This window comes from Pristis pectinata, chromosome 3, assembly GCF_009764475.1.
Source record: "Pristis pectinata isolate sPriPec2 chromosome 3, sPriPec2.1.pri, whole genome shotgun sequence".
In the NCBI taxonomy this organism is placed as follows: Eukaryota; Metazoa; Chordata; class Chondrichthyes; order Rhinopristiformes; family Pristidae; genus Pristis; species Pristis pectinata.
In genome coordinates, this window is record NC_067407.1 from 143,790,146 (window position 1) to 143,806,350 (window position 16,205).

The following is a 16,205-nucleotide window of genomic DNA, read 5'->3' on the forward strand; positions in this document are numbered from 1 at the left end:
TGGAATTTAATGCAGACAAGTGTGAGGTGATGCACTTTGGGAGGACAAACCAGGGTAGAACTTACATAGTGAATGGTAGGGCTCTGAGGTGTGTGGTAGAACAAAGGGATCTGGGAATACAGATCCATAGTTCCTTGAAAGTGGCATCACAGATAGATAGGGTCGTAAAGAGAGCTTTGGGCATTTTGGCCTTCATAAATCAGGGCATTGAGTACAGGAGTTGGGATCTTATGTTTTATGTTGAAGTTGTACAAGACGTTGGTGAGGCCGACTTTAGAGTATTGTGTGCCGTTCTAGTCACCGACCTACAGGAAAGATCTCAATAAGCTTGAAAGAGTGCAGAGAAAATTTACAAGGATGTTGCTGGGACTTGAGGACCTGAGTTAAAGGGAAAGGTTGAATAAGTTGGGACTTTATTCCCTGGACCGCAAGAGAATGAGGGGAGATTTTATAGATGTAAACAAAATTATGAAGGATATAGATAGGGTGAATGCATGCAGGCTTTTTCCCCTTAGGTTGGGCGAGACTGGAACTAGAGGACATATGTTTAGGGTGAAAGGTTAAATATTTACTCAGAGGGTGGTGCAAGTGTGGAACGAGCTCTCAGCGGAAGTGGTAGATGTGGGTTCAATTGCAATGTTTAAGTTTGGATAGGTACATGGATGGAAAGGGTTTGGAGGGATATGGTCCAGGTGCAGGTAGATGGGACTTGGCAGAAGATCAGGTCAGCATGGACTAGATGGGCTGAAGGTACTGTTTCTGTGGTGTAGTACTCAATGACTCTATAACCTCTAAGTAAATCTCCTTGGTAAGGATGATCCCTCACCACAGGAATCAATCTAGTGAATCTGTCACACTCCTTCTCAGAAAGGGATATCCTTCCTTACACAGAGAAATAGAAACTGACAGCATTCTTGGCAAGTCTCACCAAAGTAAGATGTCAATCAACAGAAAGGTGGAGAAAAAGTAAAGTAGAAAAAGCAGCAAAAATAAAAGTGCATCAGTTTCTGTGGAAGGATCAAGGAGAGGGCCTGGATCCTCCTGAGCTGGCTCAGAAAACTATGCAATGGCCAGTCTTTTGATAAGAGGCCGAAGATCCATAGTTTGCCAACAGTGGGGGCATTGCTCCACCATAGAACATAGAACAATTACAGCACAATTCAGGCCCTTCGGCCCACAAAGATGTGCCGAACATGTCCCTACCCTAGAAATTACTAGGCTTACCCATAGCCCTCTATTTTACTCAGCTCCATATACCGATCTAACAGTCTCTTGAAAGACCCTATCGTATCAGCCTCCACCACAATTTCCGGCAGCCCATTCCACGCACTCACCACTCTCTGAGTAAAAAACTTACCCCTGACATCTCCTCTATATCTACTCCCCAGCACCTTAAACCTATGTCCTCTTGTGGCCACCAATTCAGCCCTGGGGAAAAGCCTCTGACTATCTACCCGATCAATACCTCTCATCATCTTATACACCTCTATCAGGTCCCCCCTCATCCTCCGTTGATCCAAGGAGAAAAGGCCGAGTTCCCTCAACCTGCTTAATAATAAGACATGCTCGCATCCCAGACAGCATCCTTATAAATCTCCTCTGCACCCTCTCTATGGCTTCCACATCTTTCCTGTAGTGAGGCGACCAGAACGGAGCACAGTACTCCAAGTGGGGTCTGACCAGGGACCTATATAGCTGCAACAATACCTCTCGGCTCCTAAATTCAATTCTACGATTGATGAAGGACAATACACCATATGCCTTCTTAACCACAGAGTCAACCTGCACAGCCACTTTGAGCGTCCTATGGACTCGGACCCCAAGATCCCTCTGATCCTCCACACTGCCAAGAATCGTACCATTAAGACTATATTCCGCCGACATATTTTACCCACCAAAATGAACCACTTCACACTTATCTGGGTTGAACTGCATCTGCTACTTCTCAGCCCAACTCTGCATCCTATCTATGTCCCTCTATAACCTCTGACAGCCCTCCAAACTATCCACAACACCCCCAACCTTCGTGTCATCCGCAAACTTACTAACCCACCCCTCCACTTCCTCATCCAGGTCATTTATAAAAATCGCCAAGAGTAAGGGTCCCAGTACAGATCCCTGAGGTACACCACTGGTCACTGACCTCCACTCAGAATACGACCCTTCAACAACCACTCTTTGCCTTCTGTGGGCCAGCCAGTTCTGGATCCACACTGCAATGTCCCCTTGGACCCCATGTCTCCTCACCTTCTCCATAAGCCTTGCATGGGGTACCTTATCAAATGCCTTGCTGATATCCATATACACTACATCTACTGCTCTCCCTTCATCGATGTGCTTAGTCACATTCTCAAAAAATTCAATCAGGCTCATAAAGCAGGACCTGCCCTTAACAAAGCCATGTTGACTATTCCTAATCATATTATACCTCTCCAAATGTTCATAAATCCTGCCTCTCAGGATCTTCTCCATCAGCTTACCAACCACTGAGGTAAGACTCACTGGTCTATAATTTCCTGGGCTATCCTTACTCCCCTTCTTGAATAAGGGAACAACATCCACAACCCTCCAATCTTTCGGAACGTCTCCCGTCTCCATGGACGACACAAAGATCATCGTCAGAGGTTCTGCAATCTCCTCCCTCGCCTCCCACAGCAACCTGGGGTACATCTCATGCGGTCCCGGCGACTTGTCTAACTTGATGCTTTCCAAAAGCTTCAGCACCACCTCTTCTAATATCTACATGCTGAAACTTTTCAGGCCATTGCAAGTCCCCACTACAATCCCCCAGATCTTTTTCTGTGGTGAATACCAGTTTCAACCTGTGGTAATGTGCCTACCCAGCCAATACAACAAGAACGTCTAACTAACGTGCAAAAGCCACGAGGAGGGACAAAATTGATACAGGTCTCATGGCGCACCTGAAGGTGCTGAACAGGTTCAGGGGTGTATTCTGTGAAAGCCTAGACAAGATCTTAAGAGGGTAGTGAATCTTTGAAATTCTTTATTCCTGAAAGCTACGGAGGTACAGTCCTTGATTATACTCCACGTGGATATTGACAGGCATTTGAAATACGGTGGAAGGGAAATTACTGGAAAAAATTCATGAGAGACATCATTAATCTTCTCTTGGAAAGACAGTTGATGTCGTCTTTGCGTAATTTAACAAGGTACCACATGGGAGACTAGTCCAAAAGGTTCAAGCCCATATGATCTAAAATCAGCTTGGCGACAGAGGGATGGTGGAGAGAATATCACTGGAATAGGTAGAGTTTTATATGTAATAAAGATTTAGATATGAATGAGATATGATTAGTAATTTGGAGATGTTAAAAGTAGTGTTGTTGATAGTGAGGAGGATTGTCTTAGCTTACAGAAAGATACCGATTAGTTGGTAAAATGGGCAGAGCAAAGGCAGATGGAGTTCAGACCTCTGGGAGGATTACATTAGTTTGTTGTCATAAACACCAGGGTGCAATGAAATTCCTTGTTCGCATTAAGCTCACAGAGTAAACAGTATACGTGGTAATAGTTAATACAGCAACCACAAAACAACAGTGTGCACAGATTGTAGTGCAATCTGGAGTAGTGCAACAAAAAAATACTAAAGTGACAATAACGGAAGAGGTCGAGTTCAGAGTCCGAGAACACAGCAGCACCACTGGGAAGAGGGTGTGACAGAGGTGACTGGTTCAGGGGTTCAGGGACAGCAGTGCAGAAGAAGCTGTTCTTGAGTCTGGTCATCGGGTCTTTCAAGCTCCTGTATCTTCTCCCAGAAGGTGGAAGAGAGAAAAGGGAACGGCCAGGGTAGACAAATAAGGAGAGGACACATGCAATGAAAGGTAGGGCCCTTGGTTGTTTTGAGGAACAGAGGGATCTCAGCACAATTAAGTAAGGTGGTGAAGAAGGATAGGGGAGACTAAGCTTCAGGAACCACGGCACAGGATAGAACAGCAGGGAGATTATGATACACTGAGGTTATGATATGAGGTTATGTTATAAAACACTGGTGAGGCCGCAGCTGGAGTATTGTGTGCAGTTCTGGCCACCACACTACAGGAAGAACATGACTGCATTGCAGAGGGTGCAGAGAAGATTTCCAGGATGTTGCCTGGGATGGAGCACACCAGTTGTGAGGAGAGACTGGACAGGCTGGAGCAGGAGAGGCTGAGGAGGAAACCTGACTGAGACATACAAACCACAAGGGGCACAGAGGGTAACAGAGGAGTGAAAAACTAGTAGATGCTAATTTAGGGTAAGTTGTAGAAGATGTGAGGAAGAAGTTTTTCACCAGGAGGATGGTTGAAATCTGAACGCACTGCCTAAGGGGGCGGTGGAGGCAGAGACTCTCAGAACATTAAAAAAACATGACAAGCATTTGAATCACCAAGGCATAATAGGCTATAGACCAAGTGCTGGTAAATGGGATTAGTGTAGATGGTTAATTGATGGTTGGCAATGACATGGTGGGCTGAAGGACCTGTCTGTACTGCATGGCTCCATGACAAGGGAGTTAAGGGCTATGAGGAGAGTGTAGGAAAACAGTTTTACTGGAATGGATTAGCAGCAATCTTACTTCATATATTTTTATGTTAAATAAATTATGCAGCTCTTGTGACTAGTGTGGTGAACAGTCATTGCTTCTCCGTCACTTTGGAATGAATGCCCAAGGCTGTGACAGTTTGCCACTCCTTATCAATTAGGGCCCAGTTGTTGATCTTCCAAATCCATATACACTGTCCCATTGTAGAGAGCATTCACCTCTGTCTGTCACTACCCTGCACAGGGTTCAGGACCCTCATTCATTCCTTTCCTCTACAGGCCTGTCCCACAACATCCAACCAAGTCAAGTGGGGGGTGTGACAAGAGATATGGTGAGGTGGCAGAATGTGGGGATATGAAGAGATGGTGGGGCGAGGATATGGAGAGATGGTGGGACTGGGGTTATGGAGAGATGGTGGGACGGGGGATATGGAGAGACGGTGGGACGAGGATATGGAGCGATGGTGGGACTGGAGATTTGGAGAGATGGTGGGACTGGGATTATGGAGAGATGGTGGGACGGGGGATATGGAGCGATGGTGGGTCTGGGATTATGGAGAGATGGTGGGACGGGGGATATGGAGCGATAGTGGGACTGGGGTTATGGAGAGATGGTGGGACGGGGGTTATGGAGAGATGGTGGGACGGGGGTTATGGAGAGATGGTGGGACGGGGGATATGGAGCGATGGTGGGACTGGGGTTATGGAGAGATGGTGGGACTGGGGTTATGGAGAGATGGTGGGACGGGGGTTATGGAGAGGTGGTGGGACTGGAGATTTGGAGAGATGGTGGGACTGGGGCTATGGAGAGATAGTGGGACGGGGGATATGGAGACATGATGAGATGGAGATATGGTGAGATGGTGGGAGGGGTAAAGGGACGAATAGTGGGTTGGGATCGGGGCAAATGTTGGTTCAGTGGATATGGTGAAATGGTAACACTGGAGATAGAGTTCACAACAAGCACTTTGAATGAGTCTGTGACCTGTGGCTGTCAACATCGTTCCCTTCTGATGATTACCTGTCGTTCATTTTCCTTCTCCAATTGCAGCCTGCCATCAATACTTCGTCTGGTCTCCATGAAGGCCAGTCGCTGTGCCCGGTCAGTGATGTAACTGATATAGAGACTGCTAATGTTCATACAAACCAGCAACAGCACTTTGACAGAGATCTGGAACAGGAACACAAAATTTATCGTGAAAACGTTGAGACAGAGGCAGGTTTGTCAGTTGTTGACTACATCGCAGGTACAGGAGATATATTACACATCAATTAGTAAAATTACTTGAACTTCTCCCATCACCATTCTGAACCAAGAACATCAGAGAAGGTGCAACTTAGATTTATATGTGTTTACATACACTGGAGATTAGAGTTATGAGCACAGACAAGTCCAAAGTTCCTGTATGTGGCAACGTGCTTGCTTCCATAGGCCAGGGCATGAATTTAAGAGTTGGGACATTATGTTGTAACTTTACAAAGCACTGGTTAGACCGCACTCGAAGCACTGTGTGCAGTTCTGGTCACCACACTCTAGGAAGGATGTGGTTGATTTGGAGAGGGTGCAGGGGAGATTCACCAGCATGTGGCCTGGTTTGGAGACTTTAGTTATGGGAAGAGATTGGACACGTTGGGCTTGTTTTCCCTGGAGCGAAGGAAGCTGAGGGGTGACCTGATAGAAATATTAAGATTATAAGAGGCATAAATAGGGTAGATGGTCAAAATCTTTTCCCCATGGAAGGCGGATTAAAAACCAGAAGTAATAGGTTTAAGGTGAGAAGCAGGAGATTTAAAGGGGATGACAGGGGTAAGTTTTTTACACAGAGACAGTTGATATCTGGAATGTGCTGTCAGAGAAGATGGTTGGATCAGATACAATCACTATGTTTGAGAGGCATTTAGAAAGACGCTCAAATAGGCAGAACAAAGAAAGGAACAGTCCTAATGAGGGCAAATGGGGTTGGGATTAGGGTTAGGGTAGCTGGGCAAAAAGGTCAGCATGCACGTTGTGGGCCAACAGGGCCATTTCTGTGCTGTACCACTCTGTGATTCTAACACCACCGGTTTGGGGTTGTTTTCTAGAGCGAAGGAAAGGAAGGCAACCTTAGGCAAAGAATGATATTGATGAATAAGTAAGGAGACACAAGAGACTTCAGGAATCTGGAACAAAGAAACATCCTTCTGGAGAAAAACTCAGCAGGCCAAGCAGCACCAGTGGAGGTAAAGGAGTGGTTGATGTTCCGGGCCGAGATCCTGCATCGTGACTTAGAATGTAGAAACAGGCCCTTCAGCCCACCATGGTAATGCTGACCATCACGCCTGCCTATACTAATCCCACTTCCTGCATTAGTTCCAACCCTGGTGGGAACCAAAGTAGCTGGTCAGCAAGTGGAGGGGTTGAGGGGAAGGTAAAGTTTAGGTCAAGGAAGGCTGAAAGGAAGGACAGGCCAGGTTAACGGACACGCCGGGATTGACGGGCTGAAGGGTATTTATTTCTGTGCAAGGAGTATTTTGGGTAAAGTAGATGAACTCAAAGTCTGGATTAAGAGGATATGAGGAGAAAGTTTTTACACACAGAGTGGTTGATATCTGGAAGTTGCCGCCAAAGGTGATGGTGGAGTCAGATACATTCACTACATTTAAGAGATATTTTTTGATCGGCTCTTAAATCGGCAAGGCATAGAAGGTTATGTGGGTTATGTGGACATCATGTGGGCATGTGGGAGCGTGAAAGGGGAAAAAGGTCGGCATGGATGTGGTGGGCTGAAGGGCCTGTTTCTGTGCTGTACCACCATGACTCCAAAAGAAGACATCCTCTCCACCTTGTCAAGACCCTTCAGAATATTGTACGTCTCTTTCAAGTCCTCTTCACTTTCCTATACTCCAGTCAACGATGTACCACAGACTGGGACTTATGCCATATACATCATTATCTTATAGATAAGAATGTTTTGGGTACAGAAAGATTGGGAAAGTAGAAAGCATTTTGAAAACAAGTGGGGATCCGTGGGTTTTGGAAGCACCACATCCCAAAGATGTGCGGATTACTTGGTAAATTGATGCTAAATGCAAATTAGTAAAACAACACCTCATGCTCCACCTGGGCAGTCTCCAACCTGGCTGCACCAACATCGAATTCCCAAACTTCCGGTACCTGATCCCCCTCTGTCCCTTTTCCCTCTCCTCCTGATCCTCTGGCTCCATCACCATATCTCTTTCCCCTCCCCCACCCCCTCCATCTGCTCATCACCCACACACTCCTCCTGCGCTCCCCTCGACTCCGTGATCCACCTTCCCCTCCTATCAGATTCCATCATCTTCAGCCCTTTGTCACTCCCACCTATCACCTCCCAGCCCCTGACATCATCCCCACTCTCTCGCCACCTGTCACCTGCCTGTCCATCCCCCTCACCTGGATCCACCTATCACCTCCCAGCCCCTGACATCATCCCCACTCTCTCGCCACCTGTCACCTGCCTGTCCATCCCCCTCACCTGGATCCACCTATCACCTCCCAGCCCCTGACATCATCCCCACACTCTCGCCACCTGTCACCTGCCTGTCCATCCCCCTCACCTGGATCCACCTATCACCTCCCAGCCCCTGACATCATCCCCACTCTCTCGCCACCTGTCACCTGCCTGTCCATCCCCCTCACCTGGATCCACCTATCACCTCCCAGCCCCTGACATCATCCCCACTCTCTCGCCACCTGTCACCTGTCTGTCCATCCCCCTCACCTGGATCCACCTATCACCTCCCAGCCCCTGACATCATCCCCACTCTCTCGCCACCTGTCACCTGTCTGTCCATCCCCCTCACCTGGATCCACCTATCACCTCCCAGCCCCTGACATCATCCCCACTCTCTCGCCACCTGTCACCTGTCTGTCCATCCCCCTCACCTGGATCCACCTATCACCCCCCAGCTCCTGCTCCACCCCCTCCCCCCACCCGTTTATACTGGCTATCTCCCCTCTTTCTTTCAGTTCAAATGAAGGGTCTCGATCCAAAATGTTGACTGTCCGTTTCCCTCCATAGATGCTGCTTGAGCTGCTGAGTTCCTCCAGCACTTTGTGTGTTGCTGAAGATTCCAGTATCTACAATCTCTTGTGCCTCCAGATATACTTGTATCTTCCTTAAGCACAATACCAGAAGACTGGAGGGTGGCTGATGTTGTGTCATTATTTAAGGTGGGCTACAAGGACAAGCCAGGGAACCACATGCCGTGAGCCTAACATCAGTGGTGGGAAAGTTATTGGATTCTGCGGGACAGGATTTATTTGCATTTGGAAAGGCAAGGACTGATTAGGGATAGTCAGCATGGCTTTGTGTGTGTGAAATCCTGTCTCACAAATTTTATTGAGTTTTTTGAAGAGGTGACAACAAGAATTAATGAAGACAGGACAGCAGATGTTGTTTAAGTGGACTTTAGCAAGGCCTTTCACAAGGTCTTGCAATGGTAAGCTGGTATGGAAGGTGAGAATACATTGGATCCAGGGTGAGCTAGTCAATTGGATACAAAATTGGTTTACTGGTTAAAGGCACAGGGTGGTAGTAGTGGAGGCTTGTTCTTCAGATTACAGGCCTGTCACAGGGATCAGACCTCTTATTTGTCATAAGATATTAATGATTTGGATAAGAATGTAGGTGGCATGATTAGTAAGTTTGCAGATGACACCAACATCGGTATAGCGGACAGTGAAGAAGGTTGCCTAAGGTTACAGCAGGATTTAGATCAACTGGAAGGAATAGAAAGATAGAACAGCTGATTGCATGGCTGAGAAGTTAGTGCCAGGGAAACCTCTTCTGGGGCAGGGGCAATCTGTACAAGAGGGACGGGTTGCACCTTAACAGGAGGGGAATCAACATCCTGGCTGGGTGGGTCACTAGTGTTACTTGGAAGGAATTAAACTAGTTTGGCAGGAGGATGGGAACCAGAGCACCAGGTCAAATAATGGAGGTATTGAGAAGCTCATAACCAGTAAGTCTGTAAGGAAGAACAGGCAGGAGCAAGGTAATAGACATGATGGGATGGATGGGCTGAAGTGTGTTTATTTTAATGTTAGGAGTATTAAGGGTAGGGTTGTAAACTTAGAGCATGGATCAGTACATGGAACTATGATGTGGCCATGACTGAGACTTGGTTGAGAGAGGGACAGGACTGGATGCTTAATGTTCTAGGGTTCCAATATCTTAGAAAAGATAGAGAGGGAAGTAAAAGTGGAAGTTGCACAATATCAGAGGCAAAGAACTAGAGGGCTCATTGACTGAGTCCATATGGACAGAATTCAAAAATAAGGAACGTGCCAACACTCTGATCGGTTTATACTACAGACCCCCAGATAGCCATAGGGACACTGAGGACCAGATATGCAGGCAGATTATAGAAAGGAGTAAAAATTACAGGATTATCATTGTGGGTGACTTCAACTTCCCCAACATAGACTGGGAACTCCTTATTGCAAAAGGTTCAAATGGGTAGAATTTGTTAGGTGCATCCAAGAGGGTTTCTTGAAGCAATATGAGGATTGTCCAACTAGAGGGGAGGTGATACTGGATCCTGTACTGGGGAATGAGCCTGGCCAGGTGACTGACCTTTCAGTGGGTGAACACTTGGGGAACCGTGATCACAACTCCGTAAGCTTTAAGATAGCTATAAATAAGGATAAGAATGGATAAGGAAATTTTCCAGGATTATCCTTATTTCTCTTCTTAAAGAAGGAACAACATTGGCTATTCTCCAGGCATGTCAGATCATTCCGACCGCAACTGACAGGCATACCTGAAGAGACCAATGTTGTAAAGTCGAGAGACAAATTCACTGAAAAATTCACTAGAGTCAGTATGGCTGGAAGTAGGAACAAGGAAGGAGCAGTTACTCTACTGGGAATATTCTATAGGTCCCGCCGGTAGCAGCAGGGATACTGAGGAGCAGATTGGGAGGCAGATTTTGGAAAGATGCAAAAATAATAGGGTTATTATAATGGGAGACTTCAACTTCCCAAATATAGATTGGCACCTACTTAGTGCCAAAGGTTTAGACAGGGCAGAGTTTGTTAAGTGTGTCCAGGACAGATTCCTGTCACAGTATGTTGACAGATCGACTAGAGGGAATGCCATATTAGATCTAGTATTAGGTAATGAACCGGGTCAGGTGACAAGATCTCTCGGTGGGTGAGCATTTGGGGAACAGCGACCACTACTCCATAACCTTTAGCATTGTCATGGACAAGGATAGGAGCAAAGAGGACGGGAAGATATTTAATTGGGGAAAGGCAAATTCTGAGGCTATTAGGCTAGAACTTGAGGGTGTAAATTGGGATGACATTTTTGAAGGGAAATATACTATGGAGATGTGGTCGATGTTCAGGGATCTCTAGCAGGATGTTAGGGATAAATTTCTCCCGGTGAAGCAGAGAAAGAATGGCAGGGTGAAGAAACCATGGGTGACAAGAGAGGTGGAACAACTAGTTAGGAAGAAGGCAGCATACATAAGGTGTAAGCAGCAAGGATCAGATGGGGCTTGTGAGGAATATTGCGAGAAAGAGTAGCAAGGAAGGAACTTAAGAAGGGGCTGAGGAGAGCGAGAAGGGGACATGACAAGACTTTGGCGAGTAGGGTTAAGGAGAATCCCAAGGCTTTTTTCTCGTATGTGAAGAGTAGAAGGATGACGAGAGTAAAGGTAGGTCCGATTAGAGGCAAAGGTGGGAAGACGTGCCTGGAAGCTGTGGAAATGGGTGAGGGTCTCAATGAATACTTCTCTTCAGTATTCACTTGATGATGCTGAGGACAGTGTTGGTAAGGTTAATGTTCTAGAGCATGTAGATATCAAGGGAGAGGATGTGTTGGAGTCGTTAGAAAATATTAGGACAGATAAGTCCCCGGGGCCTGACGGAATATTCCCCAGGCTGATTCGTGAGGCGAGGGAGGAGATTGCTGAGCTGTTGTCTAGGACCTTTGAGTCCTCGTTATCCACAGGAATGGTACCAGAGGACTGGAGGGTGGCAAATGTCCCCTTATTCAAAAAAGGTAGTAGGGATAGTCCAGGAAATTACAAACCAGTGAGCCTTATGTCTGTGGTGGGTAAGCTGTTAGAAAGGATTCTAAGGGATATGATCTATGAGCATTTAGAGAATCATGGACTAATTAGGGACAGCCAGCATGGCTTTGTGAAGGGAAGATCTTGCCTCACAAGCTTGATAGGGTTCTTTGAGGAGGTGACCAGGAAGATTGATGAGGGCAGTGCGGTGGATGTGGTTTACATGGATTTTAGTAAGGCGTTTGATAAGGTTCCTCATGGTAGGCTTCTTCAGAAGGTCAGAGGCCAAGGGATCCAAGGAAGCTTGGCTGTGTGGATTAGGAATTGGCTTGCATGTAGAAAGCAGAGGGTTGTGGTGGAAGGAGTGCCCTCGGATTGGAAGGCAGTGAATAGTAGTGTCCCGCAGGGATCGGTTCTGGGACCTCTACTTTTTGTGATATTTATAGATGACTTAGATGAGGGGGTGGAGGGCTGGGTTAGTAAGTTTGCGGACGACACTAAGATAGGCGGTGTTGTGGATAGTGTGGAGGGCTGTTGGAGCTTACAGAGGGATATTGATAGGATGCAGAGCTGGGCTGACAAGTGGCAGATGGAGTTCAATCCGGAGAAGTGTGAGGTGGTACACTTTGGAAGGACAAACTCCAGGGCAGAGTACTGGGTGAATGGCAAGGTACTTGGCAGTGTGGAGGAGCAGAGGGATCTGGGGGATCATATTCACAGTTCATTGAAAGTTGCCTCACAGGTGGAAAGAGCAGTTAAGAAGGCCAATGGGATGTTGGCTTTCATAAATCGTGGGATTGAGTTTAAGAGCCGCGAGGTGATGATGCAGCTTTACAAAACTCTAGTTAGGCCAGAATTAGAGTACTGTGTTCAGTTCTGGTCACCGCATTATAGGAAGGATATGGAGGCGTTGGAGAGGGTGCAGAGGAGATTTACCAGGATGCTGCCTGGATTAGAGAGCATTGAATATGAGGAGAGGCTTATGGTGCTAGGGCTTTATTCACTGGAAAGGAGGAGGATGAGAGGAGACATGATAGAGGTATATAAAATATTGAGAGGAATAGATAGAGTAGACAGTCAGCGCCTTCTTCCCAGGGCACCAATGCTCAAGACGAGAGGGCATGGCTTTAAGGTTATGGGTGGGAGGTTCAGGGGAGATGTCAGGGGAAGGTTTTTCACCCAGAGAGTGGTTGGTGCATGGAATGCACTGCTTGGGGTGGTGGTGGAGGCAGATACATTGGACAGGTTCAAGAGCTTGTTGGATAGGCATATGGAGGAGTGTGGGATGGGGGGATATGCGGGAGGAAGGGGTTAGGTAGTGTGGGGGTGGTTTGATGGACAGCACAACATGGTGGGCCGAAGGGCCTGTTTTGTACTGTATGGTTCTATGGTTCTATGGTTTGACAAGGTTCCACATGGTAGGCTTCTTCAGAAGGTCAGAGGGCAAGGGATCCAGGGAGGATTGGCAGTGTGGATTCAGAATTGGCTTGCCTGTAGAAATCAGAGGTTTGTGGTGGAGGGAGTGCATTCGGATTGGAGGGCTGTGTCTAGTGGTGTCCCACAGGGATCAGTTCTGGGACCTCTACTTTTCGTGATATTTATTAATGACTTGGATGAGGGGGTAGAAGGCTGGGTTAGCAAGTTTGCAGATGACAAAGGTCGGTGGTGTTGTGGATAGTGTGGAGGGCTGTCAAAGCTTACAGAGGGACATTGATAGGATGCAGAGCTGGGCTGAGAAGTGACAGATGGAGTTCAATCCAGAGAAGTGTGAGGTGGTACACTTTGGAAGGACAAGGCAGAGTACAAGCTAAATGGCAGGATTCTGGGCAGTGTGGAGGAGCAGAGGGATCTGGGGGTTCATATCCACAAATCACTGAAAGTTGCCTCACAGGTGTATAAGGTAGTTAAGAAAGCTTATGGGATGTTAGCTTTCATAAATCGGGGGATCGAGTTTAAGAGCCGCAAAGTGATGATGCAGCTTTACAAAACTCTGGTTAGGCCACACTTGGAGTACCATGTCCAGTTCTGGTCACCTCATTATAGGAAGGATGTGGAGGCGTTGGAAAGGGTGCAGAGGAGATTTACCAGGATGCTGCCTGGATTAGAGAGTATGGATTATGAGGAGAGACTAAAGGAGCTAGGGCTTTACTCATTGGAGAGAAGGAGGATGAGGGGAGACATGGTAGAGGTGTACAAAATATTAAGAGGAATGGATAGAGTGGACAGCCAGCGCCTCTTTCCCGGGGCACCAATGCTCAATACAAGAGGGAATGGCTTTCAGGTAATGGGTGGGAAGTTCAAGGGAGATATCAGAGGGAGGTTTTTCACCCAGAGAGTGGTTGGTGCATGGAATGCACTGCCTGGGGTGGTGGTGCTGATATGTTGGACAAGTTCAAGAGATTGTTAGATAAGCATATGGAGGAATTTAAAATAGAGGGATATGTGGGAGGAAGGGGTTAGATAGTCTTAGGCGAGGTTTAAAGGTCTGTACAACATGGTGGGCCGAAGGGCCTGTATTTGTCTACGGTTCTATGGTTCTGTAGTTCTACTGTGAAGTACCTGGTGAATGAAAATTAGACCTTGGGAATAGTGTAATCCTTCGATCAGAAGGTGGCTGACTGAGGAGAGGGTGCCGGCCAGGATACTCCATAGCAACGGCAGAGGCAGCATTGTGTAGGTGCCGAACACAATGTAGAGGATGTACCACGTCTCGTAGGTCTCCAAGCCCACACCCACCAGCAGAAGAATCTGCAAAGTCTGGTAGAACCAGGTGGCGAGGCCGATGTACTGCAGGTAGTTGTGGGAGATTGCATCCTTGCCGGCTTGGACCATGAAACACAGCGTGGCGGAGAAGAGGAAGATAAGACCCGTCAGGCCGCTTTTTATAGGTCCGATCAGCTGGGACGATCGGAAAACATACACCACAAAAACGGTGAATTTGGTGAGGCAGTCTATGAGGTTCATCATAACGACAGAGTTCCGCCGCTGGCGAGCGAAGTAGCGTTGGTACAGCTTCTCCAGTTCCTGAGATTTGAAGGAGTGGTTTAAGGTGGGGAACAGCAACCCCCGGCAACTGTAACCCGTCGACACAAATAACTCGTTCATGCTGTCGTGCGTGGACTCACCCAGGTAGACGGCCGGGTAGATGGAGCCCGCCTTGGTTGAGACGTTGGACAGGATCTGCTGGTTAATGTTGTAAATGTACTCGTTCTTGATGGAAAACTTGTACTTTGTGAAGCCATCAGAATCAGGCAATCGCTCCTTCTTCCTGCCGAAGAACTTGATCATGTTTTGCCACTCAAATTCCTGTTGAGGCTCTGATTGGTCAGGGATCGGCCGGATGGGGGCCCTGAACTCGGAATTCTCGTGTAGAGTTTCCATGCTTGATGTTGGGATAGACTTCGCGACTTCACTCGGCGGCCCAGCGCCCTGCCCACCTTCAACTGTGGAACAGGTGATAGAGGAGCGTCATTCCTCGGGTTCCGCTCTCAACGCCCACCCACTCAACTAACCTCTAAACGCTGCTAGGCATCAACAGCCAGCTCCAAATCCAACCATCGAGCTTCACTCATTACAAAGGCAGACTGCACCGGCCGCTGCCTCCGCCCGATCTCCTCTTACTGCTCTTCTGCCCAAGGCAATTGTGACTCCCTCCCCGCCCCGCCGTTGTCCTGTCACAATGGGGTGACCACGCCTGACACGGCCGCCCCATTGTTGGCATCGCCCGATCCCATTGGTGACCGCCGAAAGCTCCGACACGCAACAGTGGCGCGGCGCAAACAACCCCTGCCCTCTTCCTTCAGAGGAAGAACATTGAATCCATGGCGGGGGCGCACTGTGGGTAAAGAACCATTGAAACCAAGGGCAACAGGGCCAGCCAGGTGCTGCAGCACTGCACACACGTAAACCCACACCCGAACAAATGAAGCTGGCGAGTACATTCCAGAGGGCGGGGCCACAGAACCGCTTGAACATTGTGGTTGGAACCAAGGCTCGGGCTAGCTGAGGTTCTGAGAGCAGTAATCTCCCAGTACAGCGTCCTCTAGAAAAGAGCAGACAGGAGTTCAGACTGCCTCGGCCCCGCTCGGGAGGCTTCAGCTTAAATCAATCCAAGTACTGAGTTATTTCGGTGACACCAGCCAAGGCGCATGGACAATAATATCAAAGAATAAGCAATGATACACGTTCAAAGAAATGTTCAGATATTCTCATTGTTTTATTTTATTTCTTTACATAACTGCCCATCTCAAATGTCCTTGGAAGTGGCGGTGTCACATTCATCAACCACTGCAGCCGTGGTGAAGCTGATCCGAGTGCTGTTGGGGAGCTCAAGGTCTTACACCCAGGAGATGAAAGAGCAGGGTCACAATTGCCAGAGACTTGGAGGGGAACCTGCAGGTGGTGGTGTTCCCACACACATGCTGACCCGGCTTTTCTTGGTGGTAGTTCTCATGGGCTGGGGGGAGGGGGGTGGTAGCCTGGGTGAGTAACTGCAATACGTTTGTAAATAATGTGCTGTTGATGGAGATAGCAAATGTCTAAGGTGTTGATGGAGTAACAATCGAGTTGTCTCCTTGTCTCGGACAGTGTCCAGCTCTAGAGAGTTGTCGGAGATGCACTCG

The 16,205-nt window shown here is 47.7% G+C and overlaps 1 protein-coding gene across 3 annotated transcripts in view; it reads right to left on the reverse strand.

Annotated features, from left to right (window-relative positions):
• LOC127568658 (adenylate cyclase type 8-like) overlaps window positions 1-15,350 on the reverse strand; it is a 129,643-nt gene extending 114,293 nt beyond the window's left edge. For 2 of the 3 annotated variants that reach the window (XM_052012654.1, XM_052012653.1), the window contains exons 1-2: window positions 14,143-15,350; window positions 5,564-5,713 (exon numbers count right to left, since the gene is read on the reverse strand). In XM_052012654.1, coding sequence (XP_051868614.1) covers window positions 5,564-5,713; window positions 14,143-14,964 — 972 coding nt within the window. In that variant the 5' untranslated portion in view covers window positions 14,965-15,350. The remainder of the gene's footprint in view (window positions 1-5,563; window positions 5,714-14,142) is intronic. The other variant, XM_052012655.1, reaches the window with a different exon arrangement.
• Between the last annotated feature and the right edge of the window lie 855 nt (window positions 15,351-16,205).